The 16,441-nt window shown below is 36.4% G+C and overlaps 1 protein-coding gene across 1 annotated transcript in view; it reads left to right on the top strand.

The window, feature by feature from the left end:
• ROBO2 (roundabout guidance receptor 2) overlaps nucleotides 1-16,441 on the top strand; it is a gene marked incomplete at both ends in the record, with an annotated part of 574,004 nt that overhangs the window by 542,181 nt on the left and 15,382 nt on the right. The window contains 2 exons of the mRNA XM_082654134.1: nucleotides 7,011-7,271; nucleotides 11,485-11,690. Coding sequence (XP_082510260.1) covers nucleotides 7,011-7,271; nucleotides 11,485-11,690 — 467 coding nt within the window. The remainder of the gene's footprint in view (nucleotides 1-7,010; nucleotides 7,272-11,484; nucleotides 11,691-16,441) is intronic.

The following is a 16,441-nucleotide window of genomic DNA, read 5'->3' as shown; positions in this document are numbered from 1 at the left end:
TAGTAGATTTGAGATGATGATGACTTTGTCCATCTCTTGTTATCTTATTAATATTTTTGTATTTTCTAATGTGAAAACCTTATTATACTGAAAAAAGATTTTTAAATATTTTCTATATTTATACTCTGCTCTTCATGATATTAACTTTGAGCTTTTTTTTTTTTTTTTTTTTTTTTTGCGGTATGCGGGCCTCTCACTGTTGTGGCCTCTCCCATTGCGGAGCACAGGCTCCGGACACGCAGGCTCAGTGGCCATGGCTTACAGGAGCAGCCGCTCTGCGGCATGTGGGATCCTCCCGGACTGGGGCACGAACCCGCGTCCCCTGCATCGGCAGGCGGACTCTCAACCACTGCGCCACCAGGGAAGCCCTAACTTTGAGCTTTTATAGAATAGTTTATATGCCTTGATTTGAAACTTATGCAAATTTAAAGTTTTCTTGAAATATAAACAAAAAGCTTTAGAAGTCACCTGTTTTTAATAATTTTTATTTCTAACAAACAAGGATTCAGCAATTGTACTTCTTATGGTGATATGTAGATTTTGTTTTTGTTGTTTTAGTATATCATAATAGAGACCTTATTCAACATACATTTTTTTTAAGAACTGTTAAGCCCAGTGCCAGAAAGGAAAGCAAAAGAGATGAAAGAAACAAAAACACAATTAATAAGGAGGATGTGATCCCTGATTTAGGAAACTCACAGAATTCAGAGGTAGAGACCAGAAACCACACACACACACACACACACACACACACACTATTTTGTATGGCAAGCCCTAGCTAAGCAATGTGTACAAAATAACAACTTGCATACAGAAAGGGATAACCATGTATGCCAGATAAGGCTGGGGCAAGCATATAGAAGTTGAGTTTTGAGGTGAATCTTAAATCACTTATTCACAAATAATAGTACCCAGAGTTGGGTGTCTGTTGGGTGCCAGGCTCTGAGCCAGAAGCAAAAAGGACAAAGATAATGAGAAGTAGTCCCTAACATAAAGTAACCGCCACATCAGAATAGATTTCTAACCAATGAGTACAACAAAACTTCACTAATGTCACTATTAGTCGTGCAGATGGAGAGAAATTTTCCTAGCCAAAGGCAAAAAATAGAAATAAAATGAAAGATGAGGAAAAAAAGGAATAGTCCCATTAGTTTTCCTTTAGTACTTCCTACTTTTCCTTTGAAACCCCACCCTATTCTAGTTAAGGTTACTTACCTTTCCTTTATTTGTCATTATTCCTTAAACTTACTTCTCTATTGTAATACTCATCACATTGCATTCTACTTGCTTGTCTATATCTTTCTGCCATATGAGGTTTGTTGAGCTTGAAACATGCACAGGATAGAAGATAATTTGAGAAGGTGTCGTGAGGCCAGTTGTGAAGTCTTGTATGTCTTATAGGAATTCTGATCTTTGGGTATAGAAGGTGGATTGGAGGACATGAGGCTAGGGCAGGTAGATAATGTATGGGATATTGCAGCAGAATGGCCAATACCATGAAAATGATAAGAGAATAAAATAAGGCAATGGCAGCAGGATGGAGAGAGAGGGATAGATTTTATCTTTCTTGGCCTTTCTTGAGCTATTTTCCCCCCACAATACTAAATATCAAATGTTATCAAATCATTGTCCTAATAGACAATGATTTGTTAATTCAGTACTATATCAACAATGGTAAATGTTCTCTCTCATCAATATGCCTCTCTCAACTAGACAAAAATGTATCAAAATGTTTGTTCTTAGCTATAAATATAATGTATTTTAATGTAATCATATGATGCTAGGAAGAATTCAGTAGTAATTCAATAGAAAACTAATGCTTTGTTTTGCTATTGCAATTAGAAATTGGCAGGCTTTTGTGGTTGTTGAACTTTATTGTATTTTTATTAGTAGTTTGGTGTTTGTATCTGGCCTTTCACAAGTTAGTTCACATGCAACATTGATTTGTTGCCATCCTGCTTATTATTCACCAGGCAAGACAGATAATATGATGCCTCATATTTCACTGACAGGAAGTCAAAGAACAAAAGCTCCTCTAGGAAAGGTTGGCCAAAAGACCTTTGGATTGGCATTAGAATCGTTTTCACAGTCTTTTTTAGGTTACTGCAAGAAAAAGTTGAATTTTCATTGCTCAAAGATATACATCTGTAAATATGAAGGAAACTCTAAAACCAGAACTATGCTTTGCATAACATTCATAGAGTCATCTATTATTTTCTTGCCCTTCTTCAGAAACTGCACAAAACCTAAGTATCTGTTGTTCTGGAATGAATTAAGACATGAATACCTCAGAGGTGATGCACAGTTGTCCCCATCGTATGATTTGCACCGTATCCCAAATTTCTTTGACCTGTTCTCTCATGTTCTTCGCCTAGACTTTCTTTTATCCCCCTCTCTCTATTTTCCACTTCTTGCACAAATGACTGAGATGAATCCATGGATTTTTCTTAGTTCTGCTTCTGTTCCACAGGGGGACAGAGTTTGCTCACTACTGTTCTAGATTTTCTTTGTAGAAAAGACTTGGCAGAATTGATGATAAACACCCATTCTAGTTAAATGGAATAGCAATTAGAATATTTTTTAGTCATTTAGTACACTATGTAATGTAACTGTATAATGTTAAAACTCATATTTTATGGTAGACTCTCCTTTGCCTGATGGTATTTGAATAATAAAAAAATGAGTTGAGTGAAACTAATTACAATTTTTTATGTTACCTTAATACATGATATATGTACCATTACTTACTCCTTTTCTTATGTTCTATATGTATTTTCATTCCATATGTGTGTTCCCTTTGAATTATTTGAAGTAAGCATAGTTTACTACTTATGAAGTAGGGAAATTTTAGGAGATAATTCCCTACTTCCATTTGAAAGATTGAATATATAAATGTTCTTTCTTTGTTCAAAGGTAGGACATCCCTGACAATAGTCTATGTAAGCAAGGAAAGTACATGTACTAGTTTATAGAATAAAATTGTGCTATTTTGTAACAAGTTTATGAAATAAATTTAATTATAACTATTGATAAAGTATAACAGGATGCATATTCCATATTGAAAATGGGCAGTTTTTTAAAAAAAATTAGGCTACTTATACATATTTTTGTTTGACTTAATAATATAGCATTTAAAGTTAAGTAAGTTAAGGAAAGAAACCTAAGCATTCTTAATAATGAAGCAGTTTGTGAGTTTTCATATCAAATCAATAAATATGCTTATCATATACTATTTTTAAGGTATTACATCAGATGTGGCCAAACAGGAATAGTTCAATGTCATTATGTTAATGTAGCTTAAATCCACTTGAGGAAAAAATACTATTAACATGTGAAAGGTTAAATACTAAAATAAGTTGGACAACAGTTACAGAAATCAACATTGGAAATGGCAGAAGACAGTGTATAATCAATTTTCAAGCAAATGTGCAAAAATATTATCAGTGCAAGTTCAGAAGAGTTATATATCAGTGCTACTTGGCCTCATCAGGGAAATCTTTATAAAAGATATGGGATTTAGCCTGTAGCTTGAAGGATTTGTAAGAGTAAGCTAGGTGAAATTGGAGGAGTCTAGCTTATTTGAAATAAGTTGAATTCTTTAAACTAATGCACCAGGATGGAAAAGTACAAAGAAAGGAGGAAACAAACCAATTTCTTTTGAGCAGGAGATTCTTGTTGAGAAACTGAAGAAAACATCTGAAAAGGTAGGTTGAGGCTTTGACACATTTAATGGACAGAACAGAGTAAAGTGAAGTGAATGTTTTATTCCAAGAGTTCTGATGTTTTCATAGACAGAAAGTGTAAGTGATGTGCAAGATTGATTAGAAGATGGGGAAAATTAAAAGCAATAAATCCAACTGGGATCGTCATTATGAACTTTTACACCACAGACTCTTATCTTCGAATGAAATCTAACTGTGATCTCCAACATAAAAAACATTAAAAATGCCATCGTTTTAGAGCAATATATTTTCTCGGGTCATACTGGTACTTATATAGCCAAGAAATGGGAATACAAGTTTAACCGTTGATATTTTCTAATATATAAGAGTGGTTATTTGTAACACACTAAAGTGTGCCTGATACTAAAATGTAAAAGACATTTCAGAAGAGATATTATCAGATTATACAGGGCTTCTGAAACAAAGTATTCAGTTTGCAACTCATCGAGGTAGAAGATTATTCAGGTACCCTCAACAAGAGATGAAAATTTAACAGCCAAAGATGTCATCACACTCTGTATAAAACCTCTCAGTGACTATCCATCACCCACAGGCAAAATTCCAAACTCTTTCTTGGGGCTGATGAAGCCCTTCATGATCTAGCACATACTCACCTCTCCTGCCTCATCTATAACCAACCTTCTCTATTGGCCAGCTGTTACCAGTTAGAAAGCTGAGTTCTTCAAATACTTTAAATTTTCTCTTCCTCTGGGCCCTCTCATGTGTTACCTAGAATATCCCCTTTTTCAGTGGTCGGCAGAGCCTCACCCAAGCCCCAAACTAATTTCAGCCTCCCTTCTTTATTCTTATAATACTTGGTATCTTTGATTATTTGCTACCTATCAGTCTGCCCCACCGGATTTTATGCTCTATAAAAAGATCCAGTTACCTGACACATGGTCAAATCAAAGGATGATAACTTGAGGAGTTTTAAATAGACTTTATTTTTTTAGATCTGTTGTAGGTTAACAGCAAAACTGAGCAAAAAAATACATAATTTCCCAATTTCCCATGCCTCCACACATGCATAGCCTCTGCCACTATCAACATCTCCCACCAAAGTGGTACATTTGATAAACTGATGAAACTACATTGCCACATAATTATCACCCAACATTCATGGTTTACTTTATGGTTCACTCGTGGTGTCGTACATTCTGTGTGCCGATGTACAAAGAAAAACTGGATGAGTGTATAATGACATGTATCCACCATTGTAGTATCATCCAGAGTAGTTTCACTGTTGTAAAAATCCTCTGTGCTCAGTCTGTTCATCCCTCCCTCCCCTTAACCTCTGGCAACCACTGATCTTTTTACTGTCTTCATAGTTTTGCCTTTTCCAAAATGTCATATAGTTGGAATCATACAGTATGTAGCCTTTTCGGGTTGGCTTCTTTCACTTGGGTAATATGTATTTAAGGTTCCTCCATGTCTTATCATGGCTTGATCGTGCATTTCTTTTTAGCACTGAATAATATTCCATTATCTGGATATGCCACGAGTTATTTACTCATTCACCTACTGAAAGACATCTTCGTTGCTTCGAAGTTTCACTAATTATAAACAAAGCTGCTATAAACATCCATGTATAAGCTTTTTGACAAATTCATTTTTAAACAGGATAATTGGAAAGACACTCCAGTGAAACTATTCAAGAATCATCTGGACATTTACAAATTAGTGTTTTGTAAGGGACATCAAGACTAGATATATATTTTTGTAATATTCATTCTATTTTCAGTTTCTTTAATAGAAACCTTCTATATGCTAGATACTGTAATAGGTGCTGGAAATGCAAAGTGGAGAATTACAGAGTTCTCAAGTTAAGGATCTCATAGAATAGTGGGGAAAAAGAGACATGAGGCAAATAATTCCAGTATAATATGGGGAGTGCACAGTATAAGTATCATGGAATTGTAATCAGTTCCATATGGTGGGAGCAGAGAAGGCTCACAAAACTGAGGACATTTGACTTGAACCTTGAAGGAGAAGCAGGAGCTCACAGTCACATGATTTGAGAGTAGTCATATACAGACCCAGAGATTAAAAAAACATAGAGTAGGCTGGTGTTGGGGAAATAATGGGAAATTAAGCTAGAATAATAGGCTGATGAGATGGGGAAGTATCTTTTTTTAGTCCTTGCTAATGGGTTTGAACTTTTTCTTACATTAGCAATATCACTAATAATTTAAGCATAGGTGTGATGTGAATGAAGATTTTAGAAATATAATCCGATTGCCTGTATGGAAGATATAGAAGGGATGATGATGACATTCCAAGAGACTAGGAAAGCTAATGGGCTGGTTCATCTCAGAAGGAGATTGATCTGTGATCGTGGGAGTAGAGGTGAAGTGTAGAATAAAGACTTGGGGGATATTTAAGAGGTTGAATTTATAGGACAATTACATCTAATAAAATTGCTTATCTTATCCTTAAGTCTCCATTTAAAAGTGCATTGGGATCTATTTGATTTAAGAAAATAATAGCACAACAGAGAAGGTGTAAATAAAAATGCTACTGATTTTGTGTCACAATTAAAACATTTGGGATTAATTTTCTATGTTCCCTAACCAGAATCCCTAAAACATGCTGTTTTTAAAATTGTTGTTTTTCTTTGTAATATATATTTTATAGGATTAGGTTTTAAATTTCTGTTTCTATAGATTTGAGATGTTGAGATACAAGGAGACATCAGTTTCTAATGAAAAATTAAGACAGTTGAAAGGCTATTGAATACATTTTGTAGCACAAAGTCTTAATGATTGACATGTCATATGGAATGAAAGGTTGGCATAGATCTAGAATAAGAGTAAATAAAATTATCAAACACTTCTTAGATGAATATTGGCATATTCTGTTGGTGCACAAGGATGAACAAGAGAAGAAAATAGTTAAATCTACAAGCACTAAATTCATTAATTGTCTTTAATTGGCAATTTGGTTTTTCTACGTCAGTAACTTTGTTGGGAAGTTATTGCCTTTTGTAACTGTCGGGGTAACAATTAGCTAAAAAGATCTTTTAAGAATAAATTGAGATCTTGAGATAACCGATGTACTTATGATTAGAAATTAGATAACAGCCAGGTGATTTACTATAATAGTGCCAACAACCAGAAATCAGGAGGAAATAAACTGGGAGAACATTTTAGATGCTACTGTGGTTGCCATTCATTGCCAGTGTATTTGTGTGTGTGTGTGTGTGTGTGTGTGTGTTTGTGTGTGTGTGTGTGTGTGTGTGTGTGTGCGCACCTAAGTGTTAATGTGCTTTTTTTCCTCATTTAATTTCAGCTATGACAGTGATAGCTGGTGCCCACCATTACCAGTACAAACTTATTTACACCAGGGTATGGAAGATGAACTGGAAGAAGATGATGATCGTGTCCCAACACCTCCTGTCCGAGGCGTGGCTTCTTCCCCTGCCATTTCCTTTGGACAGCAGTCCACTGCAACTCTAACTCCCTCCCCACGGGAAGAGATGCAGCCCATGCTGCAGGCTCACCTGGATGAGTTGACAAGGGCCTATCAGTTTGATATAGCAAAGCAAACATGGTAAATATCCTCATGAGGTCAGGGGACCCATGCTTTCAACACATGGATAGAGGAAACGTTCTTTCACATTAAATTCACAAGAGAGTCTCATTGAACTCTACAGCTGGGGTTAGAAATGCTTTTGTACAACTCCTTCATCATCCAGATAAGGAAATTGACTGAAGAAATGTTAAAGAATTTGACCAAAGTCACACAACTAATTAGAGTGAACTGGAGCAAGAATTCAGATCTGCTGAATTTCAGGCTCAAGTACTTTTGGCTACACCAGAATCTTTTCTAATTTACAGTTTAGCCTCAATTAGCTTATCCTTGAACTCACTTCCAACACCATAATGAAGGACTCTTTTTAGATTCTTCAAAGTGCCTGTGATTAATTCTGTATGTGTTTGTGAATATGTAAATGTAAGCTTCTGCAAATCACATATGGTCAGTGTCAGTTATTAAAAGACCTTCTTTGGGCTGAACTAAATGAGACAGAAAAGAACAACAATGTTAGTAACAGTAAATGCACACACACAAAAAAGCCCCTAGAATAAATTACAAATCCCAAATTCCTTTTTTTCTCATTGATTCATAAACTTTCATAAGGTATAGATGGCAGTCTGCTGATGTATCCCGTGAAAAATATGACAGGAATACAAGTGGAACCAACTCTCACAATTCTGTGCAGTTATTTTTTCTTATTTTCTCTCCCTTCTCCCAAACAGTAACATGTAAGTTCGACTCCTGAAAATGAAATCTCAGTAACATACCTCTGATTATCTTATGTTGATTTACGTCCTGTGCTTGAAGTTAAAGTTTTATGAAAGAGCCTCAGCTTCTTTTTTGGGAGTTTTAGCTACTGGGATGAGCTGATAATGAGATGTCTTATTCTCAGTGTTAATGAACTATGTGTTTTAAAAATACAACTAAATATACAAAGAGATACTCAAACCAGGAATATCATTTAAAGCTTATTACAAACATAGGTTCTTTTTTTAGAACCAGAGGTTCTTGAACATTTTCTCAATCATCAGATGTTTTTCCAAAGGTCAAAGACATTTTACTGGTAAACAGTATTATTTTGCATCAGTCTGCTTTATAAAATACAACTATTGAAGTTGAAGCCAGCTGCTTTAAGAGCCAGAGGATTTCTTTCAAGTTAATTAAATGAAGCCCTGCCTATTAGTCCTTTAAAGCACAGATTCTAGCTTGGAGGGTCTCAGCGCTGCCTGCGTTTTGGAATCATCTGGATAACCTGGATGCGTAGGCCCCAACCCCAGATATTCTGATTGTTTGGTCTGGGATTTGACTAGGGTCAGCCAAGGCTGGACCACGGCCACTGCCGCTCCTTACTAGCTGCATGATAATGGGCAACTCGCTTAACACTTCTGTGCTTCAGTCCCCCATTTGTAAAATATAATGGTAATAGGAATTGACTCATCTACAAAGTGAGAGGGCAGTCCCCCCAAGACCACCCTCACTTCTGACACTATGTACAAGTTTGGAGAGTCCCCAAGACTACCCCCAGGTTCAAGAATCGCTAGAAGGAGCCGCAGAACTCACTGAAAGCTATTATACTTGAAGTTATAGCTTCTTATAGTGAAAAGGTAGATTAAAATCAGCCAAGAGAAGAAATGCGTGGGAGAAAGGCTAGGAAATTCCAAAGACGGATCTTCCATTTGTCCTCTCCCAGTGGAGTAGTGAAAAGCACAATTTCTCAGCAACTCAGTGTAACGATATGGGTCAACCAGGGAAACTCACATGAGCCTTGAGTTTCGGAGTCTTTATTGGGGGTCTGTCACATAGATGTGGTTGACTATCTGCATGGCTGACCAGGGTCTATGGCCCCTCCAGAAGGTGAGCTGATATCCTGTGACTCGAAGTTCCCTCCATAAATCATATAGTTAGACTTTCTGGAGGAGCCTCTGGCCTCCAGGTAAAGACATTTTATCAGACAGGATGTTCTAGAGCTTAGAGATTACCTCTCGGGAGTACAAGGCAAAAGTCTAACTTCTCTTTGGGCAAGGTCAAATTCTTTATTTCACACCATTGTTTTTGGGAGAATTAAATGAGTTTACGCTTGTATAGTACTTAGTAAATTATCTAGCCACGTTATAGCTGTTATTATTCAGAGGGCTTGGGTTTTCACCTGAGTTGTTTATTGCTGTCTTTCCACTCTTAGAGCCCCACTTAGTGAGTGCTCTATAGACACTTGCTGAATGAGTGAACAAACTAGTTCTCGTCCACCTGCCCCAAGTACCCACAGAGCACACCCTGCTTCTCTCTCTGAGTATGCTTCTGTTAATCCAACAGTCCTCCAGAATGCCATGCTGACGCCCCATGTAGGAGGTATGAGTCTTCATGTGCTCGCACAGGACCTTGCCCTACTAGGATGGCAGTGCCAGCCCATCTGGGCTGCACATCGACATCACAGGAGGAATATGTAAAAATAATAATTCCAGGCTTCACCTCCAGGGATTCTGTTCCTATTGACCCATGAAGTGCAGAACACAGTGCCTGTTACTAGAAGATACTTAAAAATGTTACGTACCCTTTTCCTGTTCATCTCCTCATTCTCCCGAATTCAAGGAATACACTTTCACCACTCAGTGTGTCTTGGTTCCATCAAGAGGTGTCACCAGTGCTGTAGGACTAGAGTGTTGGTCTGTTCGGTCCTTCTTAGGACCAAAGTGAAAATTATTAGACAAAAATGGCTCATGTATATAAATATCACTTTATATTCTCTTGCTCATGACTTGACTCACTCCATCCACTCTTCACAAACAGAATTTGAGGTTACACTTAGAGCAAGATGTTGCCATCAACACTCAAGATTTTCTGTGAAAGCATTAGTTAGGAAACTTCCTGACTTTCCAATGAATGAGCTGTGATGAATGCCAGGTAATAAATGGGACCTCAAATGCCTTATCTATTAAATTAAAGATGTGGGCCTGATGATATTGAGGTAGCTTCCAGAACTAATATCTTAGGTTTTTTAACATTAAAAGGTCTAGAATCTTGTTAATATTGGAGTTGGTTACAAGTTCAAGAATGCAGTTGGGAGAAGAATATTAAACAAATTCTGGAAAAATGAAATATTTTCCCCATAAGTGCAAATATTAAAGAAAATCTTGTATCTTTAACTCAAAAACTAACCATAAAAATGCATAAATCGCCCTTAAATCCAGTGGTCTTTTAAGTATTTTGTATCAAGGCAAAAAAAACCCCAAGAAAACCAAATGTGTCAAAACATGCTATATTCCCTCTATAATGACAGTAACAAATAACAGACTTACTTTCCTTCAGCATTTTATGGTTTAGAAAAAACTCCTAAGTAGTCACCAAGCGAGCTGACTGGACTCTAGTGTCCAGCTCTGCATTTTACTAGCCATGTTATTTGAAACTTAAGTCACTTAAATTTGAACCTCCCTTTAAAAAATTCTGAAAGAGAGGTGATAATACCAGTTCTATCTACTTCCCAAGGTTGCAATTAGAGTTATTCATTCATTGCAACTGGTTTATTTGGCACACCTACTGTTCTAAACACAGAGTGCTGAGATGAATCTTTTCTGCCTTTGAGGTGTTTAAGACTTTGGTGGCTAAGACAGATGCAAAAATATTAGCTAGAGCAAAATTAGCCATTCCTCCCCAGTTTAACCTAAACTCGTTCAAGTGGAAACAATCACCCAGCCTGATTCCTGGGGGATCGTGCAGGAGGAAAGCCTCGTAGGGCAGCGAATGGGCCATGGTTGGAGGGAGAAGGTGTTGGTATTAGATTTTCATGTGACATCTTTTCTTCATAAGGGCCAGCAGGTGACGTGGGTTACACAGGCTGAGTAGAACTTTGACACAAAACTGGGAATGTAATTGTATTCTTTTTGGACCAAAAAATATCAGCTTTAAATAGATATGTGTGACGACTATTCCTATTCTCCTCTGGGTGATTTATTTGCACAAAAATGTTGGGTCTGTAGTCTTTTTCCTCTGTGTATCATCCCGTAAATACCCATAGAAGAGTGTAATAGTCTATACTGTTGTTACTGTTTTGGCAAGTCATGTATATGTAGACCATTGTCTCTGCTGAAATGTAAGGAAGCATAGTAAGCTCCAGAATTAGTTAAAGGAAAGCAAGAAAACAAAATTAGTTACCACAGCAGGCTGTTTCATTCTAATTACAATTTTGTGGAACGCTAACCAGTACTTTTTTTTTTCCTTCCCTTGTGAATTCTAGGCATGTTCAAAGCAATAATCAACCTCCGCAGCCCCCAGTTCCACCATTAGGTTACATGTCCGGAGCTTTGATTTCCGATTTGGAAACAGATGTTCCAGATGATGATGCTGATGATGAAGAGGAAGCTTTAGAAATCCCCAGGCCCCTGAGAGCACTAGAACAGACGCCCGGATCCAGTACGGACAATCTAGACAGCTCTGTGACAGGTAATGGAACTGATTTAATAGGAATAAGTGACCCATTTGTAATATTAAAATGCATCGAAAGTCAAATACTTTCTTATGTAAGATTTATTCCACTCCATCTATTTCTTTAACATTTTTAATATGTTAATATTAAACACAAAATTCAAAAAGGATTTGGAAATACTTTTGCTTCACTGCAAAAATGATAAGAAAAATTCATGAATTTTAAAAAGCTTTAAGACATGAAAGAAAACTCAGTTATATCCAGGGCTTTCATGAAAAGTTCACTCTACTGGGGAAACAAGTCTATTACGTAAAAAACCTTGACTTTTAAAAATGATATATTTTGTATATCAGGAGCAACATACAAAGTGAATGCAATCTTAAAACACTTCTTGATATTTCACTCCGTAAAATCATTCACTGATGAAAATAAGCAACTCTTCAGAATAAGGCTCTCTAAGGTTGCACAAGGTATTATTTTTAGAGTGGAGAAAATGTATAGCGAGATAAACTATACATTTATGCATTTCATATTGTTGATCCAATAATTGCTTCTCTCCCAAGAAATAGTTATTTTTGCTGTTTACCCCTTTGACTTCCTCTGGCCTCCTTCACCAAGTGAAAGGCTGCAACTCGTATCCTCCTAGGATGATCCCAGGACTGCCACCTTTTTCCAAGGATTTAAATTTAGCAAATTGTATTTAAAAAAACTTAAATCCTAATGTGTACACAGTGACTGTGGAGAAAAGTAAAAATTCAGTCTTTCTATTCAAGTAGGTATCCGTTCTTTGATACACACACGCAAATGCCTCTTACGTGACTATAAAGATATAAGTGCCACAAATGTGTCGCCCATGCATGTCCTATCCTTGAGTCTTCTCTGTGTGCCACCCATTTCTATATTTACCTTCATGACACTCTTCATTCTAGGAGTGCATTTTACCACAGTCCCATTTAATTCATTTTTCCTCCAACGGCTTCTTAATTTGCACACATTTCACACTGTGTGTTATAGTTCAAAAACACTGATGGAAATTCCTTTATGAAAGTGATGGAGAAGCATGAGTACCTACATGTTTCCTCTGCACGACTTCCTGAATTACACAATGTCATGCACAAGCCTACACTTTTCAGGTTTTCTTTTTACCTGGGGGCCGTCTGCATGCCGAGCTAATTAAGATTTAAGAAGTGCAGATAAACTGCTGTGATTTGAAATCCAGATCCGACTGAAGGTGGCAGAGCAAAAGTTTAAATCTTTGAATGCAGAGAGCTAACTTATTACTGCACTATTATGTTAAGCCCCTTTGCCTGAATTTCTAGCATAATCTCCTTTAGGGTAAAATCTGCATAGTTTTGCATGTCTCGCTGCTGATACTGAACTCTTTTCTATTAGGAATGCAGTAAAAATTGCAATGATAAAAGTCAGCCAGAGCCTATGTAGTTCTTTTCTTAAATATTATAATGTCAAAGATGATAAATATACCTATAAATCAGGAGAAGGCCATTTTGAACTTTTACATGCTCACCTGTTAATAACATGTTTCACTGTTAATATGACTGCAGTTAAAGACAATCTGAATTTCCCCTTGTAGCTGGTATAATGTTCATTCCAAATGAAGCTTTTATTGGTAAGAAAAAGTCTGTTTTCCTACTTAAATTCGGTGCTTAATTACTGCCATATATAAAAACCTCAAGGTGTTTAGGTATGCATTCCACAATGAATTTATCCTATGAATAATATCTCTCCTTAGTTAGTAAAAGAAGTTGCACTCTATACCAAAGGAGCCAAGCAGGAAACTTTTTTCTTTTTTTGGGGGGGGGGATTTACAATAACTTTGTGGGGAAGGTATGATCAAAGATTTAATTTGCTTTCTAGGGTGTAAGTGTAATTTAAAGTAAATAAAAGTTAAAAATAAAAGTAAATATAGTTTTTCAGAAAAAGGATGTGTGTGTAGGGAGGGACTGTGTGTACAGAAGAGTGTGCGTGTCTGAAAGTATAGCCTGGGTTTGTGATTATGTGTAAGGTGTGTGTGTGTGAGTGTACGTAGGAGTATGTATATGAGCATACATAGGACGTTGAGTGCAGTAGAGCATGTGTGCATGTGTGTATGTGTACCTGGGGGTGGCCCTGAGATGCATGTGTGTATGGACCAAATGCTACAGAAACCAACATGCTAATGAATATTACTCTAACGTGTTTATGTTTTCTTCAGACACTCAAGGCTAGTTTAATGGTGCTAAATGAGGTGGGCAATAAAACAGAGGCTATTTCCATTGGCTTTGTATGTTTTTAAGATGGTAAGTGCCCACGGAGAGGATTCTGATTTTTCCTCAAATTACCTTGAATTCTAAATTTGTGTGTGGTGTGAGTAAATTAGTCATCACTTTCATCTGAATTCTCTATTTTCATTTTCATGAAACTAATGACCATTTTTTTATGAAATAGAACTAACAGTTACATACCAGTCCTTGAAACTCTAAAGCCAACCAGAATGAAAGCCCAGCAATAACACAAAGATGGGCTAATAAGACTGTATATAAAATTATTTAGAATTTTACTTCTGAAATATGTTGCATTCCAACAGCTGCCACATTAAGGAATATCAGCAGTTAACAGGGTACAGAGCCTATTTTTGTAAAGAAATAAATATATTATTTTCAAATGTTTTCGGAACAACTAAGTAATTTATGAGGGCCTTTAAATTTTTTGAAATAATGCTTCATGAATGGAAAAGGCCAAGAAGAGAGGAAAGTATCAGTAATTCTATAACCCATAGTCTCAGTGGCTTAGTCTGGTTGGGTAGTTATAACAAAATATCATAGACTAGGTGGCTTAAAGCACAAACAGTGGAAAGCTGACAAGTCCAAGATCAAGGTGTGGGCAGACTGGGTTTCTGGTGGGAGCCCTCTTCTTGGCTTACAGGAAGCCATCTTCTCACTGTGTCTTCACATGGCAGAGAAGGAAGCAAGCTCTCTGATCTCCTTTTATAAGGTCCCTAATCCCACCTTCATGACCTCACCCTCATGACCTCATCTAAACCTAATTTCCTCCCAAAAGCTCCACCTCAAAATACCATAACGTTACGGGTTAGAGCTTCAGCCTATGAATTTCAGGGGGATGTCAACATTCAGTCCATAACATTCAGGCGTGGAAAATGTATTTGAAAATCTGTTATTTATTGATTTCCACAACAAATATTTATTGAAAGTCTATTCCTTCCAGCCACTTGGCTAGGAATTTAGATTTGGTAATAATAGTAATAACAACAACAACAACAACTTGCACATATATAGCCCTTTGTACACCCAAGGCACTCTTCTAAACAGTTGCCTGTTTTCATGTATGAGTGGCTTAGTGAGCTAAGAATGCTTCTTACATTTTTAAAGGGTTGTAAGAAAACAAGAAACAAACAAAAAGAAAAAATAAATGACAGACAACAAAGCCTAAAATATTCAGTATATGGCACTTTGCAGGAGAAGTTTGCTGATCCCTGTTCTAAGGTTTTAACATGTATTAACTCATTTAATTGTCACAACCCTATTTTTATTCTCATTTTATAGATAAGGAAATTGAGGCACAGAGGGGTTTAAAGACTTTCTTTAAGATCACCCACCTGATAAGTGGCAGAAGAATGTTCAAAATCAATCAGCCTTACCCCAAAGACCAGTTGTCATGATCCCTGCTCTGGAAATGCTCAACTGTTTTCTCATCTTTGGATTTAGCATTTTTAAGAGGAAAATGATTTCCTGGTCTGTTCTTCTCTCTCCCTTTCTGTGCATGTGCATGTATACATATATGAATAAATATATATTTATACAAATACAACACATTATTTTATCTCTGGAAACATTCATTTTTACCCCTTATACACTTAATAAGATCAAAAATATTAAATTTTTAGATGTAACTTTTATTATTTGTTTTTTTCATATTTCATTCTATATTCAGTTATAATGACTCATGCCAACAAAATTCAACTCTCATAGGGAGTCACATTTTTATAATTTTATTTTAATTTATACTTACAGTTTAAACCTACTTGGTTGTAATAAAGTACAAACAATGTTCTGATTACAGCACATCACACTCTTTTTTGTCTAGAAAGTAAACATACAGGATTGTTTCAGTCTTCAGGAATATGCTTGTAATATTTCCTTCTAAATGCCAAAACCACCACTTTTGAGTAACAGGTTGGGGGAAACCTTTAATACTTTTTTCTTTGACTTCCATGGTGGGAGTCAAGGGTGAGTGTTTCCTGTATTTAATGACTCCAGCACAGGGAAAAAAAACAAAAACAAAAACAAAAACAAAAAAAAACAGAAGGCAATAGGAGAGAGGGCAGGAGAAAAATGTCCTGAACATGGAGTCAAGATTCTAACTGCCTCAGTGATCACAAAAAGTAACACTGAGAGTGAGTGCTGTTAAATGAAACAAATAAAAATTTCCTTGACTGCTGAACCCCACGTAAATACCCTGGTTGAAAGGAAATAGGGGCTCTATATTTTCTGTATTTTATGTCTTTGGAGGTTTTTGCTGGAAGTCCCAAAGCAGATTATTTTGAAAACAGTAAAACCTGGCAGCCTCACCACCTTACTTGACCACACAGCTTTTAAAGAATTGGCCACTTAAAAGCATGACCTGATTTCTTGCTTTTATTGCAAAAATTTAAGGAAAATATTTTTGTAATAAGGAAATTTCAGAGGTAATGCTAAAAATCACTAAATAATTTTCTTAGACATTCTCCACAGCTCTGATTTATTTAAAAAGA

The sequence above is a fragment of the Grampus griseus genome (genome assembly GCF_964374135.1).
Source record: "Grampus griseus genome assembly, chromosome: 5".
NCBI lineage: Eukaryota > Metazoa > Chordata > Mammalia > Artiodactyla > Delphinidae > Grampus > Grampus griseus.
This window is presented reverse-complemented; position numbering and strand designations above follow the sequence as displayed.